This window comes from Chiloscyllium plagiosum, chromosome 31 (genome assembly GCF_004010195.1).
Source record: "Chiloscyllium plagiosum isolate BGI_BamShark_2017 chromosome 31, ASM401019v2, whole genome shotgun sequence".
NCBI classification, from domain to species: Eukaryota; Metazoa; Chordata; class Chondrichthyes; order Orectolobiformes; family Hemiscylliidae; genus Chiloscyllium; species Chiloscyllium plagiosum.
The window spans coordinates 26469845-26497380 of NC_057740.1; the positions used below are offsets into that span (position 1 = coordinate 26469845).

General features: G+C 38.3%; 1 protein-coding gene across 8 annotated transcripts in view; it reads left to right on the forward strand.

The window, feature by feature from the left end:
- The window catches only part of LOC122565347 (BTB/POZ domain-containing protein 2-like), a 47811-nt gene extending 20660 nt beyond the window's left edge, over nt 1–27151 (forward strand). For all 8 annotated transcript variants that reach the window (XM_043721218.1, XM_043721219.1, XM_043721220.1 and 5 more), the window contains 6 exons: nt 6805–6910; nt 9805–10002; nt 15503–15695; nt 17245–17332; nt 19469–19615; nt 21940–27151. In XM_043721218.1, coding sequence (XP_043577153.1) covers nt 6805–6910; nt 9805–10002; nt 15503–15695; nt 17245–17332; nt 19469–19615; nt 21940–22101 — 894 coding nt within the window. In that variant the 3' untranslated portion in view covers nt 22102–27151. The remainder of the gene's footprint in view (nt 1–6804; nt 6911–9804; nt 10003–15502; nt 15696–17244; nt 17333–19468; nt 19616–21939) is intronic.
- The last annotated feature ends 385 nt before the right edge of the window (nt 27152–27536 follow it).

Genomic DNA, 27536 nt, shown 5'->3' on the forward strand with positions numbered 1-27536 from the left:
GCATGAATCTTTTCTATAATTCTTTATCACCCTTCATGTCATCCAGCGTCTATTCGATACTTGTTTCCTTGCTTTAGACACTTTTTTTAATGCTGTAACCAGATTACTGTCTACTCTCTTGGCTTGTTTCTCTTATGTCATGCTTTTTCTGTCAGTCAGTCCCTGTGCTTCATTGTATTAGACTCAATACCAGAAACAGAACTAGCCATGAATTGTCTTTGCTTTCACACTTCTAAAATCCTGTAGGCTTGAACCCACATCTACCATTCTTTTCCATGGTTACCAATTAGATCACACACTGAGCATTCTTCTAACTTGACATTCTAATCCTTTCATAAGGGACTTATTTAAATATATCCACAATATTCTTTTGATTACAAAATAAGAACTTAATAAATAGCAGGCGTAGACCTTGAGCCTATTAGGATCATGGCTGATCTGCCTCCACTCCATTCTACTTCCTTGCCCAATCCCAATGTTCCCTGATTTCCTTCTTTTTACAAAAAAAGTCTGTCTATTCCAGCCTTGAATTGGACTTGAACAACCCTCTGGAGTTAAGTACCAAAGAATCACATTGTATGTGTGAAGACATTTTCCCTCTTAAAATATTGTTTTAGCTGCTGTACAGTAATCTCCATTTTAAAAAAAATGTATCTACAACAATTTACATGTATTAAGTCTCTTCTTCAGTTTGTTACCCAGTGCACAAATGCAACCACTGCCTCTTTTTGAAATTGAATAGCATTCTTAATCTTCCTCCCCTGGTTATGCTTCAGGTGACAATCCACATGGGTAGTGTTGAAAGGGCAATATTGTGGTTGTCACTCTAGCCAGATGTAGTTTGTTTGATCAAGAGAAAGCTTTGAATATTTTAAGCCTAACTAAATACATTGCCCTGCATGATGTCTGCTAAATAAATACAAATTCGAAGTTGAATCAATTTTTTTGCCAGTCAGCAATATCAAATCATATAATGTTGTGTTTTAACACATTAAAAGTAAAACTGGTAAATTTCGATCACTGTTGAAATCAACGGTATTGAATGCTCCATTTTAAAGCAATTTGTTTTGCGCCAAGAATTCTTTTTAAAAATCTATTCCCGACTGGTGAGTGTAACAGTCTTGTATGTTTGTAACTTGCTTTTATCAATGTTTTGAAATCTACATTTGATGTAATATATAGAAAAAAGTGAAGCCTCATTTTTGCTATTTGTTATAACTGGCAGTAAAGAGTCGTTAATGAGCTGTTGTTGATAAATCAAACTGTTTTTGTTTCCTCGTTTTTTTTTTCAGTTTAGTTTGTAAGTAGGAAACCTGTAGACTGTTTCTTTGTTGAGGAACTGGCAAATAATGTGTGCTTTATAAACTAAGTTTTTTGTTTCATTGTATCATTTTTTGACTGTGTATATTAAGTGTTAGCTCTGTTATATTGAGTGCTTACTATGATTTGACCAGTCTTTACACTGAAACCAAATGGTTGAACAGGTTGCTACTTTACCCATGTGAAGTTTGGAAAGATTATGCTCAATGATGTGTTATTACAGGATGTTTGCTGAAATTATCATTGGAAAGAATGTGCACATTGTAGAGCAGCTGATTAGGCTTAGTTTGATTCAACTAATCTTAGAGTAAGGTTTCATGCTCACTTAATCAAGATCATCATGCTAACAAATTGTGAACATCTATTTCTCCTCTTAACAATCTGAAATATTCCTTCCCAAGCTTTAACTTTATTAATAAAAGTGCAAAACCGTGTTCATTTACAGGCTAAACTGCTAGTTGCTTGAACTGACACTGCTTTAGTTTAGATTCCAGGTTGTTGACACCTAAGATCCAACTTCCAGCTGTTGCATTGCTTAATCTGGCTTCCTTATCTCACATTGGACTCAGACACAGGAAAACTTCAGTCTGTGCTCAGATTGAGTCTGATTTAGCAGTGTAATTGATCTGAAGGAGAGTCTGTGCATGTAATCTAAACTAGTCAGAATTGCTTCTTCACATATCCACCTGTTTAGGTCTTGTTAATGAACTAGTTTGAATGGTCAGTGAGCAAAAGTGCAGGATATTGTCAGGCATCTAGTTCCTAAGTGACTCCATTTCAAATTGAAGAATGGAATAAATTAGAGATGAAAAATCTTCTAAGTTAATGTATACTTGAGCAGTGTGATGAGTATTCAGAAAGGTTTGCTGTTATTTATATCTCACAGCATGACAGTATTCAAAATTGTATCTAGTGGTTAAATCCATATATTGGAACAGAAAAATCTCCAACTCTCTGCAACCCGATTTCACAGATGTGTAGTGAATTTCTGATATCTAAATCATCATTTAGCTATCTGCCTTCCAGTTAATATCTGTTGCTCTTCTAAACCCAGGATTCTTGTAGGTACCAGACTTCTACCTTTAGAGCAGTGGTGGGACCTACTCAAATTATTAAATTGTATTGGCTTCCTTGATCTTCTGGCTATCAGAATTCATGTTATGTGCCAGGCTTATTATTTTCAACTGATGAATTCATGGCCAGGCATCTTTCTGGTACTACATGAGATGCAAAATTATAGTTAAAATATTAAGTCAACAGGAGGCTTCGACTGGCTGGCTGTAAATTAACCTATATGTTTGCCATCAGCCTTTGTGAAATAGTTGTTTATAATTATCTATTTAATTCAGATTTTGCGGAGATGCATGATCTTGTTCAAGTGGACGTTAGGAAGTCTCTTCACTCTAAAAACCTAATATCTTCTCTTTTGATTATGTTGCCTAAAATGCAAGATGTACTTCACTGAAAAGACGTTGGACAATATCAGCAAGAAAAGGAGAAAACTGGAATCCTGCTCCAAAGAAAAATTCCAATCCAGTTTATTCTGAATTAGGACCAGTGAGAACATTGTTATTAGTTTTTGGCCTCTCGTGAACATTTTATTGTGTTGGATGCTGAGAATGGGAATGGACTAGAATGTCATATGCCTATGATTGAATAGCTTGTCAGCATACTGACCATCAGAAGATAGCGAAACTGGGTGAGGCACTGCAGGGTTGTTTGCTGTGTCAATGAAATAGTATTGTGAATTCAACCGGTCATCTGAGAAGAAAATGAAGTTGCGAGTGATTTTATTCTATTCACTTGGCTGTTTACCCCTCTGTTCTTTTTCTCTTTCACAATAAAGGAATGCGTTACCTTTTGACGATACTGCTCCAATAGCATATGCATTAAAACTTTTACAAACCAAATACGAAACAGGAATTTGAAGTGGGATTCCCTGAAGCTGTAACTCATTCATACCTTAATTGAACAAAAGTATTTTCTGTATTGATCAATAGTCATGTCATGGTGACAGAAAGTGGCCTAATGGTTGTCTATCTTTTTGGTTAAACTTGAACTTAGTATCTATTTTAAAACTTTATTAATGCAGATCTTTATTCTTTTAATAATCATATATGAGCAAAATGTCCCACTTGATTGTGATGCCTTGATTATTACTATATACCCTCCATCCAACACCACTGACAGCATATCTCCTGGGAGAGAGTTGTTAAAAATAAAACTACATTAATAATTGGTTAATTTGTGGAGGGGAAATTCTAGGTAATACCTGTGGTACATTACTTCGACTGCCTCAATCAAAAAATGATTGGCTTGAAGGAGTTTAGCAAATTGCCATCATGCAGGATGACACACAATTCCAGAAATTCGCTATTCCTTGAGAAAAGGATCTCCACATTTTGCTCAGATCTAACCTTGCACAATCTAAGATTTTGTCCCTCAATCTATTTAATTGACAGAGGAGAAAAAAACTTCCAATTGGAGCACAGTGTATTTTCTTTATAATCCGACATAACCTGTGGTTTTGGTAAGGCCACACCTGGAATGCTGTGTACTGTTTTGTTGCTGTAGCTAAGGAATAAAGTGCTTGGAGTAGGTGCACTAAGGATCCACTTAATTGATTTTTTTGGAATTGGAGCATCAGCTGGCTCTGTTTTGTGTGGAGTTTGGAAGAATGAGAGGCGATTTCATTGCAGCGTAAGATTTTGATAAGATTGCACTGAATGGAGGCAGAGAGGCAGTTTTTTTTTTGGGTCCCTTCCCACAAAACTTAAAACTAGAGAAATTTGGCATACATCTTGTCCTGAGATGAGGAAAACTGTTTTCACTCATTGTATTGCTGTTCAGAGTCATAGAGATGTACAGCATGGAAACAGACCCTTTGGTCCATGCCGACCAGATATCCCAACCCAATCTAGTCCCACCTGCCAGCATCTGGCCCATTTCCCTCCAAACCCTTCCTATTCCTATACCCATCCAAATGCCTCTTCAATGTTGCAATTGTACCAGCCTCCACTTCCTCTGGCAGCTCGTTCCAAACCTGTACCAACCTCTGTGAAAAAGTTGCCCCTTAAGTCTCTTTTATATCTTTTCCCTCTTACCCTAAACCTATGCCCCAGGGAAAAGACTTTGCCTATTTACCCTATCCATGCCCCTCTATTTTGTAAACCTCTCTAAGGTCACCCCTCAGCCTCCGACACTCCAGGGAAAACAGGCCCAGCCTGTTTAGTCTCTCCCTATAGCTCAAATCCTCCAACCACTCCTTGGATTTGTCTGCCTATCTGGTTTCTCAGTCATTCAGTATATTCAAGACCTGAGATAGAACCCAAAGAAATTTGAAGGATATTGAGATTTAGTAAGAAAGTGGTGTTAAAGTTGAAGATCAGATGTGATTTTACTGAATTGAGGAGATGGTTCAAACTCCTGTTTTCTTTTAAATCAACCTGAGTTTATACTTCCTTAAAATGTTGACTCCCAAATGCTTTGGTATACCTTGATAACTTTTTTTAAGTTGACTTATACTGAGAATTAGTTTATTGGCCCTCCTGTACATTCTCTCCAAAGCTAAGCTGGAAGTTTTTGTTGCAAACGTTTTGTCCCCTAGCTAGGCGACATCATCAGTGCTTGGGAGCCTCCTGCGAAGCGCTTCTTTGATGTTTCCTCCGGTGTTTATAGTGGTCTGTCCCTGCCGCTTCCAGTTGTCAGTTTCAGCTGTCCGCTGTAGTGGTTGGTATATTGGGTCCAGGTCGACGTGTTTGTTGATGGAGTTTGTGGATGAATGCCATGCCTCTAGGAATTCCCTGGCTGTTCTCTGTCTGGCTTGCCCTATGATAGTAGTGTTGTCCCAGTCGAATTCATGTTGCTTGTTGTCTGCGTGTGTGGCTACTAAGGATAGCTGGTCGACCAGCTATCCTTAGTAGCCACACACGCAGACAACAAGCAACATGAATTCGACTGGGACAACACTACTATCATAGGGCAAGCCAGACAGAGAACAGCCAGGGAATTCCTAGAGGCATGGCATTCATCCACAAACTCCATCAACAAACACGTCGACCTGGACCCAATATACCAACCACTACAGCGGACAGCTGAAACTGACAACTGGAAGCGGCAGGGACAGACCACTATAAACACCGGAGGAAACATCAAAGAAGCGCTTCGCAGGAGGCTCCCAAGCACTGATGTCGCCTAGCCAGGGGACAAAACGTTTGCAACAACAACTTCCAGCTCGGCGAACAGAACCACATTAACGAGCACCCGAGCTACAAATCTTCGCACAAACTTTCTCCAAAGCTAGCTTACCCACAATATGAAGATACCAAAGTGTAACAGTGTTCCAATTGTGGAAGGACGAAGTAGTATTTCACAAAATTAGGAAATGCTGTAAATATTCAATGGGTCAGGCAGCATCTGTGGAGAGAAACAGATTTAATGTCTCTGGTCAGGTGAGCTTTATCAGCACTGCAATCTATACTTACCAATGTCCATCTTGTCCCTTTGCAAAGATGTGCATTATGTTTCCTGAAGAAGGGCTTATGCCCGAAACGTCGATTCTCCTGTTCCTTGGATGCTGCCTGACCTTCTGCGCTTTTCCAACAACACATTTTCAGCTGTGCATTGTTAGCCTGTTTTCAGTTTATGACTGTCCTAGAATGCAGTAAACTACTAAAATTATGGGTACATGTCAAGCCCCCTTGAGGGATGTCTGGACACTGTACATCTGAGTTGCTCTTTGTATTTTAATTGATTTGATCTAAAATATTAAATTCAATGATTTAGAATATCATTGGTTTTCTTGATGATTTAAATTTTAATCATGGAGGATAAGTTTCAAGAATGCATTTATTCCTACCATACTCAGTAAGTCCTTTGCAACTGTCCTTGAGTATCTTTCAATTATTCGGTCGTCTTTGTTCTCTGAATCATTGCATAGCAAACAAGTTTTCTTTCATTGCTTCCAGAATTTTCTGAAATCTTTTTTCTATTTTGCTTTTTAGTTGACGTAAATAGCTTTTTGTGTTTCCTTTGCTTTTCCTTAAACTAAACTCTGGTTCAAGATTAGACTTTTTCTAGAAATATGTTATTAATATGTATTTCCATCCAGCTTAAAATAAATGCTAACAAATGTAGGAAATTGAAAACGAAAGCTTCTTAATGAAGGAAATCTACTTATCAGCTTTAATAGTCTTAATCAGTTTATTTTTACTCCATGACTACTTGCACTGTACTTGAAAACATGAAATTGAATAACTTCTTAAAGTAAAAGAAAATTTATTACTTGAAATGAGTTTCTATTTTAAATTAAAAGCTGCTGTAGTCCCGAAGGTCTGGCTTAGTATGTCTTCCAGTGCTAGAAAATTGCAAATTTTGATGCCTATAAAATGTTTAGTCACTTTTTTGGATTGTTTATTTGCAGGAGGAAAATATATGCTTGAGTGTATATATAGTGCAAGTCTAATGCACCTGTTTGTTCCTCAGGCAAGACTCTTTGATGAACCACAGCTTGCCAGCTTATGTCTGGAAAATATTGATAAAAACACTTCTGATGCAATCAATGCAGAAGGTTTTACAGATATTGATTTAGGTAAGTTAATGACTAAAGCAGATGAGTTTTTAGCTTTTTTTAAACCACTTCAGTTTTTAAGCATGCAATGAAGAAATATTTTTAAGTGATAGGAAATGGGGAAAAATTGATTTTTTTTAGATTTTTTTTCATTTTTGTTAATTCTACTTCTAATTCAAAATGGATGTTGTGATTTTTATGCCACTTTTTAAAATCTTTCATGATTGAAAATATTAATTTCAAAATGAATGATTAATTATCAGTATTTCATAAATATTATTGCATTTCAAGGATTGATTAAATGAGATTCCAAATTTAGAATTATGTAGCTTAAGACAAAAATATAAAACAAAAAGCAAACAACTTTTATGTTCATTCAAAGGTTTTTGATGTCACTGACTGGGGCAGTATTTATTGTCCATCCCTAATTGCACAGAGGGCAGTTAAGAGCTCAATCCGTTGCTATGGGTCTGGAGTCACATGCAGGCTAGACCAGGTCAAGATGGTAGTTTCTTTCCCCTAAAGGACATTAGTGAACCCGATGGGGGCTTTGTTCCCCCAGTAATTGGCAATGATTTTGTGATCATCACTGGACTGCTAATTCCACATTTATTTCAGATAAAATTCCAATATGTGCCATGGCAGGATTGGAACAGAAGTCCCTAGAATATTACCAGAATCCCTGGATTAGTATTCTAGTGATGATGCCACTAGGCCAACACCTCCCCTCCCTAAATGACATGACTGGCATAACCTTCACTGTCAAGATGTAAACAATGTATGAGATGTCTTCTCAACCAGAAATTGTGCACCTACATCTTTAGTTGGCTCCAAATTTTCTTTGCCAAAACTTTTGCCTTAATTAGAGAAGTCTGATCTGAGAAACTAAATATCTTGTTTGTCAAAACCTTTCATACATAAATGTCTAAGCAGTTCAGTGTGGAAACACCAACAACTCCATATTTCCCTGAGTAGAGAGAGAAGTTATTTTGAATGTTTCGTCCCTGTGTCCCTGTGCAAGACCATCAGACCAGTTTTTACATGCACTGGTTATAATTAATCAGCAATGAACAATGTTCTTATGAATAAGACTCCCAGAGATGGAAGGGTTCTTTCAAAACACCAGATACTCTCCTGTCCTACTTCATATTTCAAGATTGTCTTGGCAACTTGTATCAAGTCTTGAGTATTTTTATTTATAGTCAAATCTAAATTCCATTTAAAAGAAAAATGAATGTACAGTGGAACCTCTATTATCGGAAGGACATAGGCGGGGTGTATTTCATTCATTAAATCAAGTTCGGGATAATCGAATGCCGGATAACTTAGTTTAACCAAGCATCAGGAACTTGTGATCTTGCCAGATAATGTGAAATTCACATATGCGATTATACTAAATTTTAATCCCAGTCAAACCTGGAATATCTTTTGGTCCCTCAGGATTATTCCTCACTTACAATCCAATGGCCCAACCAACAAATTTAACTGTTTGCACAAGAGATTTGAATTTTTCACTCTATTAACTATTTAGTGGATTCAATGATGTAGCTGCTACTATCTAGACAAGAGGAATCCTGGAGACAGTAATTTCTTCCAGGTTGCCATGGCTGTTTTGTACATGTTTTACTACCATAAACGAGTTCCTAAAAATCCTGTTAACTATTCGTAATTACTCCAGATGTTTTTTAAAATTGTAGTGTAATATGCCTGATTAATGGTTACATGTAAATTTTGTCCTAAGTTTGATTGCATAGTAACCTGGACTTGAATTTCTGTAGTATTGTGGACCCTGACACTTTCTAATATTTTATCCCATATTTAGTCCTTCTATTTGTTTTTTAGCATAATGCAAAATGCTAGTACCAAATCATATCGTAGGTGTATAATGTCATATTTTCCTTACACTCTAACTTAAGAATTAATATTCAATGATTGACCTGTATAGCACAGAATGGAACTGCATATTGATAATGAATTTTACAGCCTTTGTAGCCATTCAGGCATATGCTACTTTTCCTGAACTGAAATCTGGTGCAATCCAAATACCTTTTTTTTCCCCTCACCAATATCTTCAAATGCTTTACAAATTCCTGAGTATATCTTCCTCCAACAACCTTACAATTCCATCTTAAATACTGCACCTATATCATTTTGCTTGCAAATTTCCTCTCCTAACACACCAATCCAAATCTTCTGGCTGATGGTTGTCATACAATAAGGTTCTCAAAGCCACTTGCTTATGACAACATAAGCCCGCTTACAATCTAAATTTATGTAAAATAGGACTACTTTTGAAAGAATAAAAATACATCTACAATCGGATTACCTGTGCATTGTTTTACAATGTGCCCACATACTTGTCAGTTGCAGACTCAGTTCCCAAAATTTCTTATTGTTCTTTTAAACTTTGTCACTGGATGTTTAACAATATAAACTACAATAGAATTTCAAAAAGAGAACTCAACAGATGGTGAAAACTAAACAGTGGTGTGTACAAAGTTTAAAAATCACCCAACACCAGGTTATAGTCCAACAGGTTTAATTGGAAATACTAGCTTTTGGAGCACTGCTCCTTCATCAGGTGGTTGCTAGTGCTTGCAATTAAACCTGTTGGACTAAACCTGATGTGATTTTTAACATTATCCAGATGGATTTTCATCAATATGTCGTAGTGTTGTAACTCTGCATTTGGCACTTGGAGCTCTCTAACTTTTTGAACTTATTCTCATCAATCAAAGTTCTGGTCTTGGACATTTGGTTTCTGAACTTGAGTTGCACTATAAGTATTTTATGTATTGGCATATGGGACAGAGATTAAGGATTTTTGGATACTTTTTTTTTGGAGTGTATTTGTTACTAAGAAAAAGTCTCATCTGGAGGCTTCCAAGTTGCTGACTTCAACATTTGTCTCTCAGATACACTGATGGCAGTGCTAGAACGTGACACTCTTGGAATTCGAGAAATTCGGTTATTTAATGCTGTGGTTCGCTGGGCAGAAGCAGAATGCCAACGACAGCAGCTTCAACTTACTCCTGAAAACAAACGTAAAGTGTTAGGAAAAGCATTGTCACTGATTCGTTTTCCTCTAATGACCATTGAGGAGTTTGCAGCAGGTAACGGACCAAGGCATGATTTATTACTTGAAAGTATAAATGAATTTCTAAGACTTTATGTAGTCCAGTTCTCTTCTGTATGAAACTGTTGAACTTGTGTAGTATGTTTTAATTTAGTAGTCAGTGCTTCAGATGTCAGTGTTTTGTACATCTGGGCATTATGTACTGCATGGAAACAGACCCTTCAGTCCAATTTGTCCATGCTGACTAGATATCCCAACCGAAATAGAGTCCCACCTGCCAGCAGCCGGCCCATATCCCTCTAAACCCATCCAAATGCCTTTTAAATGTTGCAATTGTACAAGCTTCCACCACTTCCTCTGGCAGCTCATTCTATATACGTACCTCCCTCTGTGCGGAAGACGTTGGCCCTTGGGTCTTTTTTTTTTTTCCTTTTCCCCCCTCATCCTAAACCTATGCCCTCTAGTTCTAGACTTCCCCAACCCAGGGAAAAAACTTTGTCTATTTATCCTATCTATGCCCCTCATGATCTTAAACCTCTATAAGGTCACCCCCTCAGCCACTGACGCTCCAGGGGAAACAGCCCCAGCCTATTCAACCTCTCCCTCTAGCTCAAATCCTACAACCCTGGCAACATCCTTGTAAATCTTTTCTGAACCCTTTCAAGTTTCACAATATCTTTTTCAGATAGAAAGGAGACCAGCATTGCATGCAATTATCCAACAATGTCCTGTACAGCCGCAACATGACCTCTCGACTCCTATACTCAATACTCTGACCAATAAAAGAAAGCATGCCAAACACTGCCTTCACTATCCTATCTACCTGTGACTCCACTTTCAAGGAGCTAAGAACCTGCACTCCAAGGTTTCTTTGTTCAGCAACACTCCCTAGGACCTTACCATTTAAGTGTATAAGTCCTGCTAAGATTTGCTTTCCCAAAATGCAGCACTTTTAATTTATCTAAATTAAACTTCATCTGCCACTCCTCAGCCTATTGGCCCATCTGATCAAGATCCCATTGTAATCTGAGATAACCTTCTTTGCTATCCATTACACCTCCAATTTTGGTGTCATATACCTCATATCATATCCAAGTCATTTGTAAAAATGACAAAGTAGTGGACCCAGCACCGATCCTTATGGCACTCTACTGGTCACAGGTCTCCAGTCTGAAAATTAGCCCTCCACCACCGCCCTCTGTCTTCTACCTTCGAGCCTGTTCTGTATCCAAATGGTTAGTTCTCTCTGTATTCCATGAGCTTGAACCTTGCTAACCAGTCTCCTATGGGAAACCTTGTGGAATGCCTTACTGAAGTCCGTAGATCACATCCACTGCTCTGCCCTCCTCAATCCTCTTTGTTACTACTTCACAAAGTTAATCAAGTTTGTGAGACGTGACTTCCCATGCACAAAGCCATGTTGACTATCTCTAATTAGTCCTTACCTTTCTAAATATATGTGCATCCTGTCCCTCAGGATTCCCTCCAATAACTTTGTCCACCACTGTCAGGCTCACCGGTCTATAGTTCCCTGACTTGTCCTTATCATCTTTCTTAAACAGTGGCACCACATTAGCCAACCTCCAGTTTTCCGGCACCTCATCTGTGACTATCTCAGCAAGGGGGCCAGCAATCACTTTTCTAGCTTCCCACTGAATTCTGGGGTACTCCTGATCAGGTCTTGGGAATTTATCCACCTAAATTTCAAAACATCCAGCACTTCCTCCTCTAATATGGGCATTTTTTTCAAAATGTCACCATTTATTTCCCTACATTTCTATATCTTCCATGTCCTTTTCCACAGTAAACATTGATGCAAAATATTCATTTAGTATCTTCCCCCCACGGCGTGGGAGCCGTGGTTTAGTAAGGAATTGGAATCCCTTGTTAAATGGAAGAGGGCGGCCTATCTCAAGATGAGACGTGAAGGTTCAATTGGGGTGATTGAGAGTTATAGGGTAGCCAGGAAGGACCTGAAGAGAGAGCTAAGAGCAGCAAGGAGGGGACATGAAAGGTCCTTAGTCGGTAGGATTAGGGAAAACCCTAAGGCTTTCTATAGGTATGTTAGGAATAAAAGAATGACTAGGGTAGGAATAGGTCCAGTCAAGGATAGTAGTGGGAAGTTGCGTGTGGAGGCGGAAGAGATTGGGGAGACACTGAATGAATACACCAGGTCCTGTATGAATCCTGGGAGTTTTTACTGAGCACAGTGCAGAGCACTATTTATGCTGTATCAATCCTCGTTCTCTCCCTGTTCTCGCAGAGTTTGATGAGGACAGTGTCGAGACATTTTTACTCTGTACGTAGTCACATTCTGTCCCAGTAATTGGAGTGATGAATGAGGGACAGTACAGAGAGAGATTTCCTCTGCCTTTAACCCCCTCCTAACCCTGTAATGGGTTTGTTAGATGGGAACAGTATAGAGGCAGCTCTGCTGTGTATCTAAACCCATATTGTTCCAGCCTTGGGAGTATTTGATAGGGACGGTGGACAAGAAGATTTAATGCATATCTGACCCAATGCTGTCCCTGTTCTGGGAATTTTGGTGGGGGACCTCTAGTCGTGTATTACTTTGTATCCAACGCCGTTTTATTCATATCACATATTATTTGATGGGGATAGTGTCAGGAAGGTATTATCTGTATCTAACACGATCTCGTAACTGTCCTGGGAGAGTTTGATGAGGACCATGTCGAAGAAGCCTCACTTAATATCCAAATATACACGAACCCTGTCATACCAGTGTTTGATGTGGAAAGTCGGAGGGAGGTTTACCACAAAGATCTACACAGTGCATGAGTAGACACATCGGCCCTCTGAGCCTGCGCCCTTATACTTGGTAGTGTGGATGAGCAGAGGGATCTTGGTGTCCATGTACACAGATCTCTGAAAGTTGCCACCCAGGTAAATAGTGCGGTGAGGAAGGCATATGGCGTACTGGCTTTTATTGGTAGAGGAATTGGGTTCCGGAGTCCTGAGGTCATGATGCAGTTGTATAAGACTCTGGTGCGGCCGCATCTGGAATATTGTGTGCAGTTTTGGTTGCCATACTATAGGAAGGATGTGGAGGCACTGGAACGGGTGCAGAGGAGGTTTACCAGGATGTTGCCTGGTATGGAAGGAAGATCGTATGAGGAAAGATTGAGACACTTGGGGCTGTTTTCATTAGAGAAAGGAAGGTTTAGGGGTGACTTGATTGAGGTGTACAAGATGATTAGGGGGTTAGATAGGGTTGACAGTGTGAACCTTTTTCCGCGTATGGAGTCGGGTATTACAAGAGGGCATAGCTATAAATTAAGGTGGGGGGGGTAGATATAGGACTGAAGTTGGGGTAGGTTCTTCACTCAGCGAGTCGTCAGTTCATGGAATGCCTTGCCAGTAGCAGTGGTGGACTCTCCCTCTTTATGGGCATTTAAGCGGGCATTGGATAGGTATATGGAGGATAGTGGGTTAGTATAGGTTAGGTGGGCTTGGATCGGCGCAACATCGAGGGCCAAAGGGCCTGTACTGCGCTGTATTCTTCTATGTTCTATCTCCTGCGGCTCCACACAAAAGCCGTCTTGCTGATCTTTGAGGAGCCCTATTCTCTCCTTAGTTACCCTTTTTATCGTTAATGTATTTGTAATAACCCTTTGGATTCTCCTTCACTCTATTTGCCAAAGCTATTTCATGTCTCCTTTTAGCCCTCCTGATTTCCCCACCCCTCTTCCCAGTATACTCCTACTGACTTTATACTCTTCTAAGGATTCACTTGATCTATTCTGTCTGTACCTGACATATGCTTTCTCCTTTTCTTCACTAAAGAAATTGAGGGTTTGGTTATCCAGCCTTTCCTTTCACCCTAACAGGAATATACTGTTTCTGGACTCTCATTCTTTCATTTCTGAAGGCATCCCATTTTCCAGCTGTCCTTTTTACCTGTGAACATTTGCTCCCAATCATCTTTTGAAAGTTCTTACCTAATACCGTCAAAATTGGCCTTCATCCAATTTAGAACTTCAACTTTTACATCTAGTCTGTCTTTTCCATCACTATTTTAAAGAATTATGGTCGCTGGCCCCAAAGTGCTCCCTTGCTGACACCTCAGTCACCTGCCCTGCCATTTTTTCCCCAGAGTAGGTCAAGGTTTGCACCTTCTCTAGTAGGTACATCCTCTCACTGAATCAGAAAATGTTCTTGTACGAGAACGGAACTATCAGAACTGACCGTACATATTTTTTTTTCCACTTCCATGTGGCCATTGATATCTGCCCATGGTGTTTGAGTGGTAGCTATGGAATTGGGACTGGAAGGCACGAAGAAGTAATAAGTAATGTGGATAATGGGAAACCTGTAGATGTAGTGTACTTGGGTTTCCAAAAGGCATTTGAGGTGCAACAGCAAAGGTTACTCCACACAAAAAAAATGAGACTATGGTTTGGGATAACATTTTAACATAAAGGATTTAGCTAACAGAGTTAATGGTTCATTTTCAGATAAATAAATAGTTATTAGTAGAGTGGCATAGAATCAACGTTGGGACCCCAATTGTTTATGATCTGTCAATGGCTTGAATGAAGGGACCAAATGTATGATTGTTAACTTTATGCCATCAGTAAACTTAAGTTGGAGGGTATGTTGTGGTGGGGATAAAATGAGGCTCGACAGGGAATGAGTGGGCAAACATTTGACAGATTGGGTATAAAATGGGAAAACATGAACTTAGCAGAAAGCATAGCACCATTTCTTTTTACAGAAAGAGACGTTAACTTTGAGTTAGAGGAATCTGGGTATCGTGGCATGTGAATGTCCCAAAGCTCATTTCCAGGTGCAGCAAGTGATTAGGAAAACAAATGGCATGTTGCTTATCGCAAGGGGAATGGAATAGATTTTTTTTAGTCGACCTATTCGGAGAAGTTATTTACACACCTATAAATCAGGTGGAATGTGAACCCAGGTCTCCTGGCTCCGAGGTATGGACAGTACTATTCCATCGATAGACTTTACCATTTGCTTCTCCAGTCACTGCTGTCCAATATTGTCCCCACGGTCCTGGCAGTGTGCTCCTTTTTCTGTTGTCACCAGCACTATCACTTCTGATGCTTCCGTGCTCAAGATAGTCACACTGGGTCCTGCACCACCTCCGACGCTGGACATCGACTGTCGGGTCCTGGCTCAGAATCAACCAGCAGAGTCCTGGCTCATCATCTGATACTGTCACCTGAGATGGGTTCAGGTTAAAATCAATTCAGTCATGATCTCCTTGAAAGGAAGAGCAGCCTAAAAGGGTGGGGTCCCCTACTCTTGATCCTGGTTTGTGAGATCTGGTCATCACATGGTTTCCACTTGCATTTTTCAGAGGGGCCCACTAAATATCAATCAGTTTTTTTGTGGTTTTCTCCCCTGAGCATAGGGCAACTGAAACCAGTTGCCCATTCCCTACCACCACCATGGCTTAGTTTCTTGATTTGTCTGAGTCTGTGCCAAATGGAAAATGTAGTTTTCGTGATAACTAATTTCTAAAATCTGAATAAAATAAAATGTTTTACCTCCCACAGGACCTGCACAGTCAGGAATTCTAACAGACCGAGAGGTCGTTAGTCTTTTTCTACATTTTACAGTCAACCCGAAGCCTAGAGTAGAGTTTATAGACAGACCTCGATGTTGTCTGAGAGGCAAAGAGTGTAGCATCAATCGTTTCCAACAAGTGGAAAGCCGTTGGGGCTACAGTGGTACAAGTGATCGAATAAGGTAAGGGGTTTCTATTCGGGTATATCTCCCTAAGGTTCAGTGGTGACAGGAATTAATAATTTGATGCTGAGATTCATGGACTCTGGATGCCCCATGAGTTTGATCTTCCTTTATTTGTGAGAATTGGACACTTAAACTGAGGTAGTGTTTAGTGTACAAAAGTCCTTACGTCTGCTGTAGATCTATTAATCATCCAGGATTCCTGTTTCAGCTTGTTACGCAATGATTCCCCTAATAGAAGGTTGACTGTAAGTTCCACTTTTCATGTCACTACTCCACAAACCCCCCATAGCAAGTTCAAATAAATTGCTAATGGTGTCTAGACTTCAGTGACGGACTGCATGTGCAATAAATAAGTATCCATCAGCAGCACTTGAACACAAAGAAGGGAACAAAATGTGAGGGAATTTGTTGAAAAGGCAGTGTTTTCAGAAGCCAGACCTTGATATAAAGTCAATTTTTAGACATCTTTACCTAAGCTTAGAAATGTGTTCCTACTTAATTAGTAATTTAAGATTACTTTCTTGGGGAAATATAGCAACGTGTTGCAATCTGGAATGCTACCTTAAGCACTGACCAGGAACTGATTTAATAACTTTCAAATATGATATATACTTGAAAACTTTTAGGGTTAGGAAGCAACGTTTAATTTATTAGCTATTTCAAAGATCAGAATTGGCCACCTTGTGTGTTGCATGATTCCGATACAGTTGTGTTCTTATTATTTAAACTAAATTTGCAAGTCACTATCCGATTTTTAAAAAAGGGTATCCAAAGTTGTTTCTCTTTTAAGAGCCCCTACGACGTGGAAGCAGGCCATTTGTCCTATCCGGTCCATACCGACCCTCCAAAGAGTAACCCATCCAAAAACGTTCTCCTACCCTATACTTATCCCTGACTACTGATTTCCTGAGGAAGGGCTTATGCCTGAAACATTCTCCTGCTCATCGGATGCTATATGACCTGCTGTGCTTTTCCAGCACCATACTCTCTAATCTCCAGCATCTGCAGTGCTCACTTTCTCCTGTTGCACCTAACCTACATATCCCTGAACAACCTGAAATTTAAGGTGTGTCTTGAGCCTAATTCTTCTGTTACTTGCTAAACTAAGCCAAAGCAAGATATTTGTTCAATATTCATTTATCATTGTGAAACCTCTTCACACTTTAAGTGTGGGAAGATCTGCTATCTCATTGGTCAGTTTAGGTCCCAAATCCACTAATTGCCTTTCCACAACTATTTGGGTTTTTAAAAATCTAGTAGACTTTCATTAGTTGAAAAGAAACTCTACAGCTGAAGTTCAGGTGTAATTTCAAAAAGTAGCATCAGGTCAAAGGGACTGTCATCCAGATAGAATATACTGAGCTGCAGTTTAGCATCAGTATGATTTCCTAAATCATATGAGGAATATTGTGTAGTAACAGCAGTTGAATTATGTTCCCTACAATATAAATGTCATTTGGGAATTTACTGGTCAGTTTTGTTTTGATTGGAAGATGACATGGATTTAAACTGTTCTAATATGATCTTTTGTTTTTTAATTCCACAGGTTTACTGTGAATAGAAGGATATTTGTGGTTGGGTTTGGCTTGTATGGATCAATACATGGGCCCACAGACTACCAAGTAAATATACAGGTAAAATAAATCCAAAGTATTTCTACAGCATTGTTCAGGAATAGAAAGTCCTGTCCTAGAATGTTTAACAACCAATTATGCTCTTTTTTAAGTGTAGCTATTGGTATAATATAGGAAATATTGACAGTTCGCTTGATCATTGAAGGGTCTTGAGTGTGAATATAACATTGTAATCTATTTGTGGTGATTGAGGGATAAATGCGAGTCAGAATGCTGTGAAGTTGGTAGGGAATAAGGTATTGGAATCTTATGCTCATCTTTAAAAGGGCAAATGCAGCTTCTATTTAGCAGTTGAACCAAAGGATGGCCATGTAGTCTCTCAGTAATGCACTAATAGTTTGGATTAAATGTCCTGGAATTGGACCTTAGCCAACAGCTGCCTGATTCTGAGTTGAATATGTCACAAACTGAGCCACAAGTGACACTGATACCCTAATTATTCCTAATGCTAACACAAGTCACTTTGTGCCAAAATAAATTGTGATAATTGGCAATTAACATTACTAGATGAATTTAGAAATATATGAAAGAAATATGGTAAGAAAATAGTGTGTGGACAGAGGGGGAAATCACTGGAGAAACTCGACAGCTTTGGTAGCATCTGTGGAGTTAAAGCAGTGGTAATGTTTGAGATTCGATTACCCTTCATCAGAATAATAGTGGTCTATATGCTGCAGATAGTGGGTGAGGACAGTATGTAGTCCAACCGGTTTATTTGGAAGCTTGCACTTGTACTCCCAACGTAACTTGGTGTTGTGTGATTTTTAACTTTGTCCACTCCAGTCCAACACTGGCACCTCCACATCATCACTTCCTGCAGTAGGTGGAGATGGAGCCCCAGAAAGAGAGAGCACAGCAGTCAGGGAACTCAAGGGTTAGACAGTGGTGAGGGAGGGAGAAAGAAAAGCTGAACATGGGGCAACAGGTGAAAATGGGGTTGGCTGTGCCTGAAGCAGCCCCATGTCATGATAAGGGCCTGAGCTGTGGTCTGGTTTGGGTGAGTCCAGAACTAGAGAGCATAGGTTTAGGGTGAGAGGGGAGAGATATAAAGGGACCCAAGGGGCAACCTTTTCGCCCAGAGGGTGCTGCGTGTGTGGAATGAACTGCCAGAGGAAGTGGTGGAAGCTGGTATAGTTAGACATTTAAAAGGTATCTAGATGGGTACATAAGGGTTTATAGGGATTTGGGCCAATTGCTGGCAAATGGAACTAGATTAATTTAGAATATCTGGTTGGCATGGATGAGTTGGACTAAAGGGTCTGATTCCGAGCTGTACCTCTGACTATATGAGGAAGTAGGAGTGGAACAGTAAATGGAATTAACTGGGTAGGGACAGCTAATTTGCATCATGAATATTTTAAACCTTTTTTGAAAAAAACAAACTCTTGCTCTTTCATTTAGCTTCAAATTACTTCTAAATTTCTAAAATTAAATATCTACTAAAATAAAATTCTAGTAGACCATAAGGCTATCTCAAACACACTTGTACACAAGTGCTATTTTTTTAAAATCCTAAATTGTTGTGAAATGCGGAGCTGGTAAAGATAATGTTATTATCTAATCCCTTTTGGGTGCCTTGAGCAGGTGATGGACTCTCTTATTGGACTTTGCAGTTCTTTGGATGGTGATGCTCAGGTGGATTAGTTGGAGATTATACCCACTTCAGGATGGTTTTGTGATTATTTATAAACTCCTCTCAATTAAGTTCCTATGATGTAATACCTTTTTTTTATAGTACTGTCCACAGGCCTGGGGTACACTCAGAATAAGCTTGGCTAGAAGCTGTAGTGTTATATAGCAAATGTATCTTCCTTTTACTGAGATTAGTGAAAAGTTACTATCTGTATAAGCTACAGCTATCTGCATTTTCATACATACATTGCAAGTAGTTTGGATGCTTTGGAATGCTTTCTAGTAAATTACTAGTAAATTTTTGGTTTTGCAACTTATCTGTAAATATTTACAATTAACATTCTATGATGCTGATGTTGTTAATTTAATTTGCATTTGACTACAAAGAATTTACGTTGTGTAAGTTTAGCCTGGATTCATACAGTGATAGCTTTGTTCATAATGAGTTCTAAATTTACAGATATTCTTTACTGATGGCGTTTATAATGTTTGATTCTTCTTTAGATTATACATACTGATAGTAATACGATTCTGGGACAGAATGACACTGGTTTCAGCTGTGATGGATCATCCAACACTTTCAGGGTTATGTTCAAGGAACCAGTGGAGATTTTACCCAATGTTAACTATACTGCATGCGCTACATTAAAGGTATGGCAAGAAACGTGTTTGTTTTTAAAAATTAGCACTTGCATTGTGTTAATTCCTGTGAGTCAGTGGTGCATCATCTCTTTCAAAATTGGCTTTAAGTTGTTGAAATTCATGTGTGTGTGAATGTTCATTGGTCTACTAGCTACTGGCAATAACACAGCGGAAATTCAGGCAAAGTGTGGCCCATGAACATAGCTTATACTCTTAACATTAAACTTATTTTACTGTAACTTAATTTTGGTGTAGCATCACTTGTATGTCAAAAATAGTGTTTCATTTTCATCCAAGCATTATCAAAGGTTTAAGATGTTTAAAATTATTCCCAGATGTCTTTCCTTTCTGTCACTCTTGTCTCTATTTCTGTTTATCTTTTTATTTAAAACGTACATACATTTCTCTTTCACTGATATGATTGTCTACCCAGGAAATTTCATATTTGTCAGCAAGTGATTGCTGATGACATTTCTTTCTTTTTAGATTATTTGATCTGGTAGCTGCTCTGTACCTTTTTTTCCTTAAAGTTGTACTTTCAGAACTTTTGGATGTAGGTTTGCTTGCTAAGCTGGAAGGTTCATTTCCAGACATTTCATTACCTTACTAGTAACATCCTCAGTGGGCCTTAGGTGAAGAAATGCTGAAAATTCCTGCTTTCTATTTAAATGTTTGGGTTTCTTTAGGTTGGTGATGTTATTTCCAGCGGTGAAGTCACTTCCGGTCCCTTTTCTCAGGGGGTGTATAAAGGGTCTAACTCGATGGGTTTGTTGATAGAGTTCCAGTTGGAATGCCATGTTTCTAGGAATTCTCGTGTGTGTCTTTGTTTGGCTTGTCCTAGAATGGATGTGTTGTCCAGTCGTGAGAGGATACTAGTGAGAGGGGGTCATGTCTTTTTGTGGCTAGTTATAAGACCATAAGACATAGGAGCGGAAGTAAGGCCATTCGGCCCATTGAGTCCACTCCGCCATTCAATCATGGCTGATGAGATTTTAAACTCCACTTACCCGCATTCTCCCCGTAGCCCTTAATTCCTTGTGACATCAAGAATTTATCAATTTCTGCCTTGAAGATATTTAGCGTCCCAGCCTCCACTGCACTCTGCGGCAATGAATTCCACAGGCCCACCACTCTCTGGCTGAAGAAATGTCTCCGCATTTCTGTTCTGAATTTACCCCCTCTAATTCTAAGGCTGTGTCCATGGGTCCTAGTCTCCTCACCTAACGGAAACAATTTCCTAGCGTCCACCCTCTCCAAGCCATGTATTATCTTGTAAGTTTCTATTAGATCTCCCCTTAATCTTCTAAACTCCAATTAATATAATCCCAGGATCCTCCGCCGTTCCTCATATGTTAGACTGACCATTCCAGGGATCATCCGTGTGAATCTCCGCTGGACACGCTCCAGTGCCAGTATGTCCTTCCTGAGGTGTGGGGACCAAAACTGGACACAGTACTCCAAATGGGGCCTAACCAGAGCTTTATAAAGTCTCAGTAGCACAACAGTGCTTTTATATTCCAACCCTCTTGAGATAATTGACAACATTGCATTTGCTTTCTTAATCACGGACTCAACCTGCATGTTTACCTTTTGAGAATCCTCAACTAGCACTCCCAGATCCCTCTGGCTTTACTTTGGTTCATGTACCCTGATGGCTAGTTTTCTGCCAGTTTGTCCAATGTAGTGTTTGTTACATTGTTACAATAGGAGAATTCCTAGAAGCATGACATTCCAACCAGAACTCTATCAACAAACCTATCGAGTTAGACCCCATCTACCACCTCCGAGAAAAGGAACAGCAAGTGATTTTGCAGGAAATGACATCACCAACCCAAAGAAACTCAAACATATAAATAGAAAGCAGGCATTTTCACTAAGGCCCACTGAAAATTTTACCTAGTAGGGTAACAAAATGTCTGGAAATGAACCTTCCAGCTCAGCGAGCAAAAACCTCAACCTGAGCTATGAATCTTGTCAAAACTCACTTTCAGAACTAATAAGCAGTAAGAAAATCTTGGAGCCCCTCCCTTTTTTATCCCTTCCCTACATGGAAAGGTGCCTCAATTGTCTTCTCTGCCTATCCATTCCTCAAAATTGTTGTACAATAAATGCATTAAACAGATGTGAGTTCATTATACTCTGATTCAACCTGCATAGTTGAGATAACGGCCTTCTGTGTCTTCAAGCTTGTTTGAATATAACTGTTACAGTTTTCAAGATTACTTAAGTAATTTTCAGTTAAATTTGATTTCTTTTATGGCTCTATGGTACAATTTTTTTGGTACTGAAGATTATTTGACTCTGATTTTTTTTTTTTGTTTATACATGTACAGGGGCCAGATTCACACTATGGAACAAAAGGACTTCGTAAAGTCATCCATGAATCTCCGACAACAGGCACGAAAACAGTCTTCACTTTCTGTTATGCTGCTGGAAATAATAATGGAACATCAGTAGAAGATGGACAGGTTCCGGAGATTATCTTTTACACGTAGTTGAGCTCAGCAAGTCCTCAGAGGCCTTGGCTAATCTGTCAAATACAAACTGGTTGTATGCTACTGTATATTTGAAATGAAGAGTAATGTGCCTACCGCTAGGCACAGGTTTTGAATATTGTGCTTTATTTTTAAATGTTATTGGCTGGCAGTGTAAAGAAACAAGCTTTTTTTCCTTGCTCTCTCCCCACCCCAGCTCTGTATTGTCACAGAATATGGGAGTATTGATATTGTGGTGCCAATTCTAAGCAAACATTTTGCATATTGATGTGTGAAAAGCACTTATGTAACCAGGGCTGTAGCAAAGCTAAGTACTTAAGCCTTGAAGTTTCAGTTTAAACAACCAAAGTGTTATGACAATAAAGAAGGACCTTTTTGTGGTGGTGGTGGTCAAGGCCAAAGACATTACACTGACGAGAGGAGAGCTTGTCCCCTTTCAATAAGCATATATAACATGTTCTGTCAAAACTTTGGATTGGACCAGAAGTCTGTGATAAAAGAAACAATATCAAGATTTTAAAAAGGGAGTGTGTTAACTTGTAATGTTTAATGAAGTGAATTAGTAAATAAAATGAGAATGTTCATCAGCATTACATTGTAATTAGAAACCTGCAGTATGTACTAATCAGTTTTCAGCTCAATAGCTGTTAACATTTGTAACTGGTGTACCAAACATTTCACTAGAAAATTATTTTCAGACTATTGCCATAATTGAGTTTGTCAGCTATATGTGGGCCCAATTTCCAGGAACATTACCTAATTGATCACAGTTTGACAAGGTTATTAATGTTTTTCTGATATTGATATATAATTATAGCAAAAGTACATATGTTTAGTAAGATTATAGAAAAATTTGCATGTTTTTTCCAAGTTAAAAGGTGATTTTGTACTCGGTTTAACAAACATCACACAATAACTACAATTCAAAATAAATACAGGTTGCCACTCAGCATTCTATTTCTGCCCTTTATACTGTCCACTGTAGTATCATGCACTTTGTATTTCAGTGAAAATGCTGTTGAGTTGACAGACCTACAATCCCCTTTGTTTTCATGGGATCTGAATCAGAACTGTGGCAAATCTGTGAACAAGATGTAATTGACGAGACAGCTTTCAGCAGATGTTCTGATTGGAAGCGGTGACAATATAAAAGCAGATTAAACAAAATCAGAAGAATACAGAGTGCTGTTTTACATTTCTAGCATAGATTATAGCACCAACCTAAGGAATGTAAACAGTTTGAAATAAAGATCCCATTCCCCACACAACTCCTGCATCTAAGAGCCGATTATGCTAACTTGCATTTCCTCAAATGTGTTATGCACAGAATATCTTGTGGAAATATATTTGATTTGTATTAATTTTTTTTCTCTTTGCTCAACAACACCTCTCTTTCCCCCACCCCCCAACCACCACCTGTTAAGCTCAGGATAATTGTGAAAGGAGAATGTAACTGATTATGATTTGCTATATTATGCAAGTTTGCCATGAATGGTCTAATGGATACTGCATTGGTTTCAAATTACCAGTAAGGCAACGTTCATTTCAAAATGCATTTATATTCAAACTGGATTGAAAAGAAATATCATACCTTCTCAGTATGAGAGCCACTCATTGGTTCATGCATCTATACCAGTACTGGCTCTAGATTTGGACCAATTTACTCTAATCCTATGACCCAGCTGTTTCCCGTTGTACCTTTTTTAAATCAACTGTGGAGTTGAACAGCTAACTTGACTCTTTTAGCAATTAAACCCGTCTCTTTCAATGAGTCATGCAGAGAAGATGGTCTGTTCGTTTTTCATTTTGTCTTATCAACTGTGAACAATAGTGCAGCAAAATATTTTAAAATGTTTTCTAGAAGCTTAGCCACTTTTAGTGCTAGCGGGAGTAAACGCACAAAATCATATTCTTTCAAGAACAGTTAGCATTTTTCTTGTTCTTTTAGTTGCATTGGTGCTCTATTCACAAGTGCAGTTCTAATGTACATGTTGCTGTGCAGGCACCTTTTGATAAACTAGGTGCAGAACACTTTCATAACTAAAAGCATTGTAAAACATTTGTGGTGTTAATATTTGTATGTGGAAAGCTGAACAGACAATGGTGCTAATTAGCCAACTATATTGGTGTAAAACTGGTAGTTCTGGCCACTTGAAATTTAATCCTTGCTTTGTAAAATAAGGTTTGGCACTATTTTCTTTTTATCTAGCAGATATCAGGAAGACCATTTTGATGCCTAACCTTGTGTATAGATTTTCTTTTTCCATTGGGATTAAATCTGGTTTGTGATAGAGGAAATGGATTGCCCTCATTCAAGACCTTTTTTGTTCACCCCAACCCCACCCCAAAATAAAATCTGTTGGCCCCTAAAATTCTTGTGATTTGTAAGGCGCTCAACGATTTTATCATAACAATTTCAAAAATACCTTGGAGTAGAATTCAGCGACCTGCACAATGCAGATTCATTGCCAGTACTGTGAAATAGCTAAGATACTTCTTTAAAAAGTAAACCTATTTTTGGCACATTCCTTATGCTTAAATAATCAGTGTTTTGATTTTTTTTGTGGGGGCAGAAAGGGGCTTGGATTGATTTCCTTTAAACTGAAGTTTATAAATTGAACAGCAGTATGCTGTGATACATGGTTGTCTGCCAGCAAAGTACACTTCATAGTTGTGACTACAAGATTTTAAGGTTCAAAATTATTTTAAAATGAAACCTAAAAATGTTAATACTTTTTTGTGAAGTAATATACATTGCAGTAATGATTGAGTACTAAAGTATTATGTGCAAAAATAAAAATAGCTAAATGAGGGAAGGTTAAGATGCTAAGTAAGATAAAATACGAATGAGGCTTGTTTTTTTGGTTCTCTCCCCCTACCATTGTTAAACTGTTCTAATCTTGATCATTTGAGACTAATTTTAAAGATGAGGGACCTATTTAAAACAACAAAATTCAGCTTTATTCAAAATTGTCAATTGTTTATCTCCCCTGACAGATTCTATTTTAAAAAATCTAAATTTCAGCCAATTGGAAGCTAGATTTTTGTTGGGAAATGTTTATCTGAAATGATATTAGTTTTTCAAAGGTTGTAACAGCTGAAGAATGTAGCTTTGTGCAAGTAGATAACTTTGCTTTCACTAGCAGGCTATGTCTGATTTGCAGCTAGGAAGTACCTCCTTTAGTTGCTGATTTTCTAAAGTATCATTTCTGTGCATTTGATAAACTAATACATTATTTAATCTACTGGAATCAGCTACCAAGTGGAGCTCTGTATAATTGGAAAACTGGAATAAAAACGTGTCACATCAGCAGTTAGCCACCATAGTGATGCACTGAAACTTGAAGGCTTGCTGAACAGCAACTTTGTTGTGGCCCTTTCATCAACCAATACACAAACCGTGGCATTACTTAAAATAACTTTTTGCTTATTTTTTAGACTATGAATGTATTGGTAATTTTTTTATTTTAGAAAACTGCCTGTTAGCATTCGCAAGCAAATATATCATGTAAATTAAAAAGGAGTACTTTAGAATCTTAGATGCTGTACAATGAATGTATAAAATGATCAGTAAACTTATCCTAAATGTATTCTCATTTCATAAGCTTTGAGAGCCCATCTTGTAAAGATGTCTATAATTCAGGAAGACGTGGAAGTGTGTAGTGTGGTATTGTGTATGATTGAATCAGTGTGTAAATTCACCAATACAGTATACAGTACAGACATTTAAACAGGCTTTGAATTTGAAAACTTTAAAAAGTAAATTCAAAATCATGCAGATTAGTTTGCAACATAAACTTAAAACATTGAGTATCCGAACATTCCCAAAATAGATGTGACAATATGATTCAGGCTGCATCCTGAATGTGAAGCCATATAGTATTGATTCCAAAAGAATATTCCTTCAAATTGATTTTGTCAAAACTCTTGCATAACTTGGTAAAGTCTACAGGATATAGTTGCAACAACCTCCTTGTCCCCTTTCAATAGCCCAGTCCTAAAAAAAACACTACAGTGGGGCTATCTGTTCATGGCTTGACTGATTTGCAGCTCTCTGAAACTTTGTTTTCAGTTTGGTTTCTTTTTAATTTAAAAGGAGAAAATTAAGTCAGTACATGCAGTAGCTCCATTAGCTTTCTGTGGCCATTTAGCATTTTTAAAACTGAATTTTATGATCATAAAATGTAGTTACTCTATATTAATATGCACTTTACAAACCACTGTAGATCCATAAATTTATAGAGATCACTGTTTCTAACAGTGCTGTTAGTTGACCATAAGGGGTACTACAGTGCAGTCCTGCTATACAATGTAGAATACTTAAAACCATAGTGTATTTTGGTTTTATTTCTATTTTACGTGTCTATGACTTTGTTTGGACTACAGGTGCACAAAGTTCTTGGGATGTATAGTAATCTAATTGCCTCTTCCGGGAGACTGTTACGAAAGGAAGCAAGCGAGCAAGTTGGTCAATGAATGTTAGGATGTTTTTGGTAAGAAATTGCAAGTTCATTATGGTTCTCCTCACTTGGCACTAGAAATTCAGCCCTCAGTGTAACCGATCAAATGTAGTCTTGAATATTTGCACCTGGGTTGTGTTAATGGCATAAAGTGCATAAGGGATGGCTCCTGGTAAAGGCCATCCATGATTCTTTGACTATACTATTGAGAGGTATAGAGTAATGCATTGGTAGGAGGGAGTTAACCTAGCAGTTGTACTATCAGGGGTTCTGACTGAAGTTTGAATGATACATCGTATCAACCCCAGAGACTGAATGCTTTTACTCCTATCTGTTATTTTTATATATAAACAGTTTGAATCTTATTCATGGATTTGTATGGATTGCTGCATTTAAAACTGCTTCACATCCTCAAGTAATGTCAATGTGTGCATGTTACAAGTAGGATGACACCATTTTAAAAGAAAAAATCACTGTGGCAAACAAATTGTTTGATACATCCTAATGGTATGATAGTTGAAGTACAAAGCTCAGAAAAAGTTGTGTTTCACAAATCTACTTTGTTACAAATAAAGAACTTTAAAAATCAATCCTGTGTAATTCGCGTTATTGTCCAATGCATCTATATATTGCAATTTCTTTTAAAATAAAGTTTGCAACCAAAGATCATTCTTTGCAGAAATGAATTTCAAAAGCCTTACCTTTTATAAAGCTAATGAGCTGAACAAAAAAAAACTATAAAAATAAAGCAAAACTGCAGATGTTGGAGATTAGAGGCAAACAAAAACTGAAATTTGCTGGAAAATCTCAGCAAGTGTGGAAGCATTTCAAGAGAAAAGTGAACAATTTGAGTCCAGTGGCCCTTAGGAATTCTGAAGTGTCACTGGACTCTGAGTGTTTAATGGCACATTTTAAACTGGTGATTGTTTGAAAAAAATCAGTAATGTAGAAAAATATGGTAATTGGTTTGTAGGG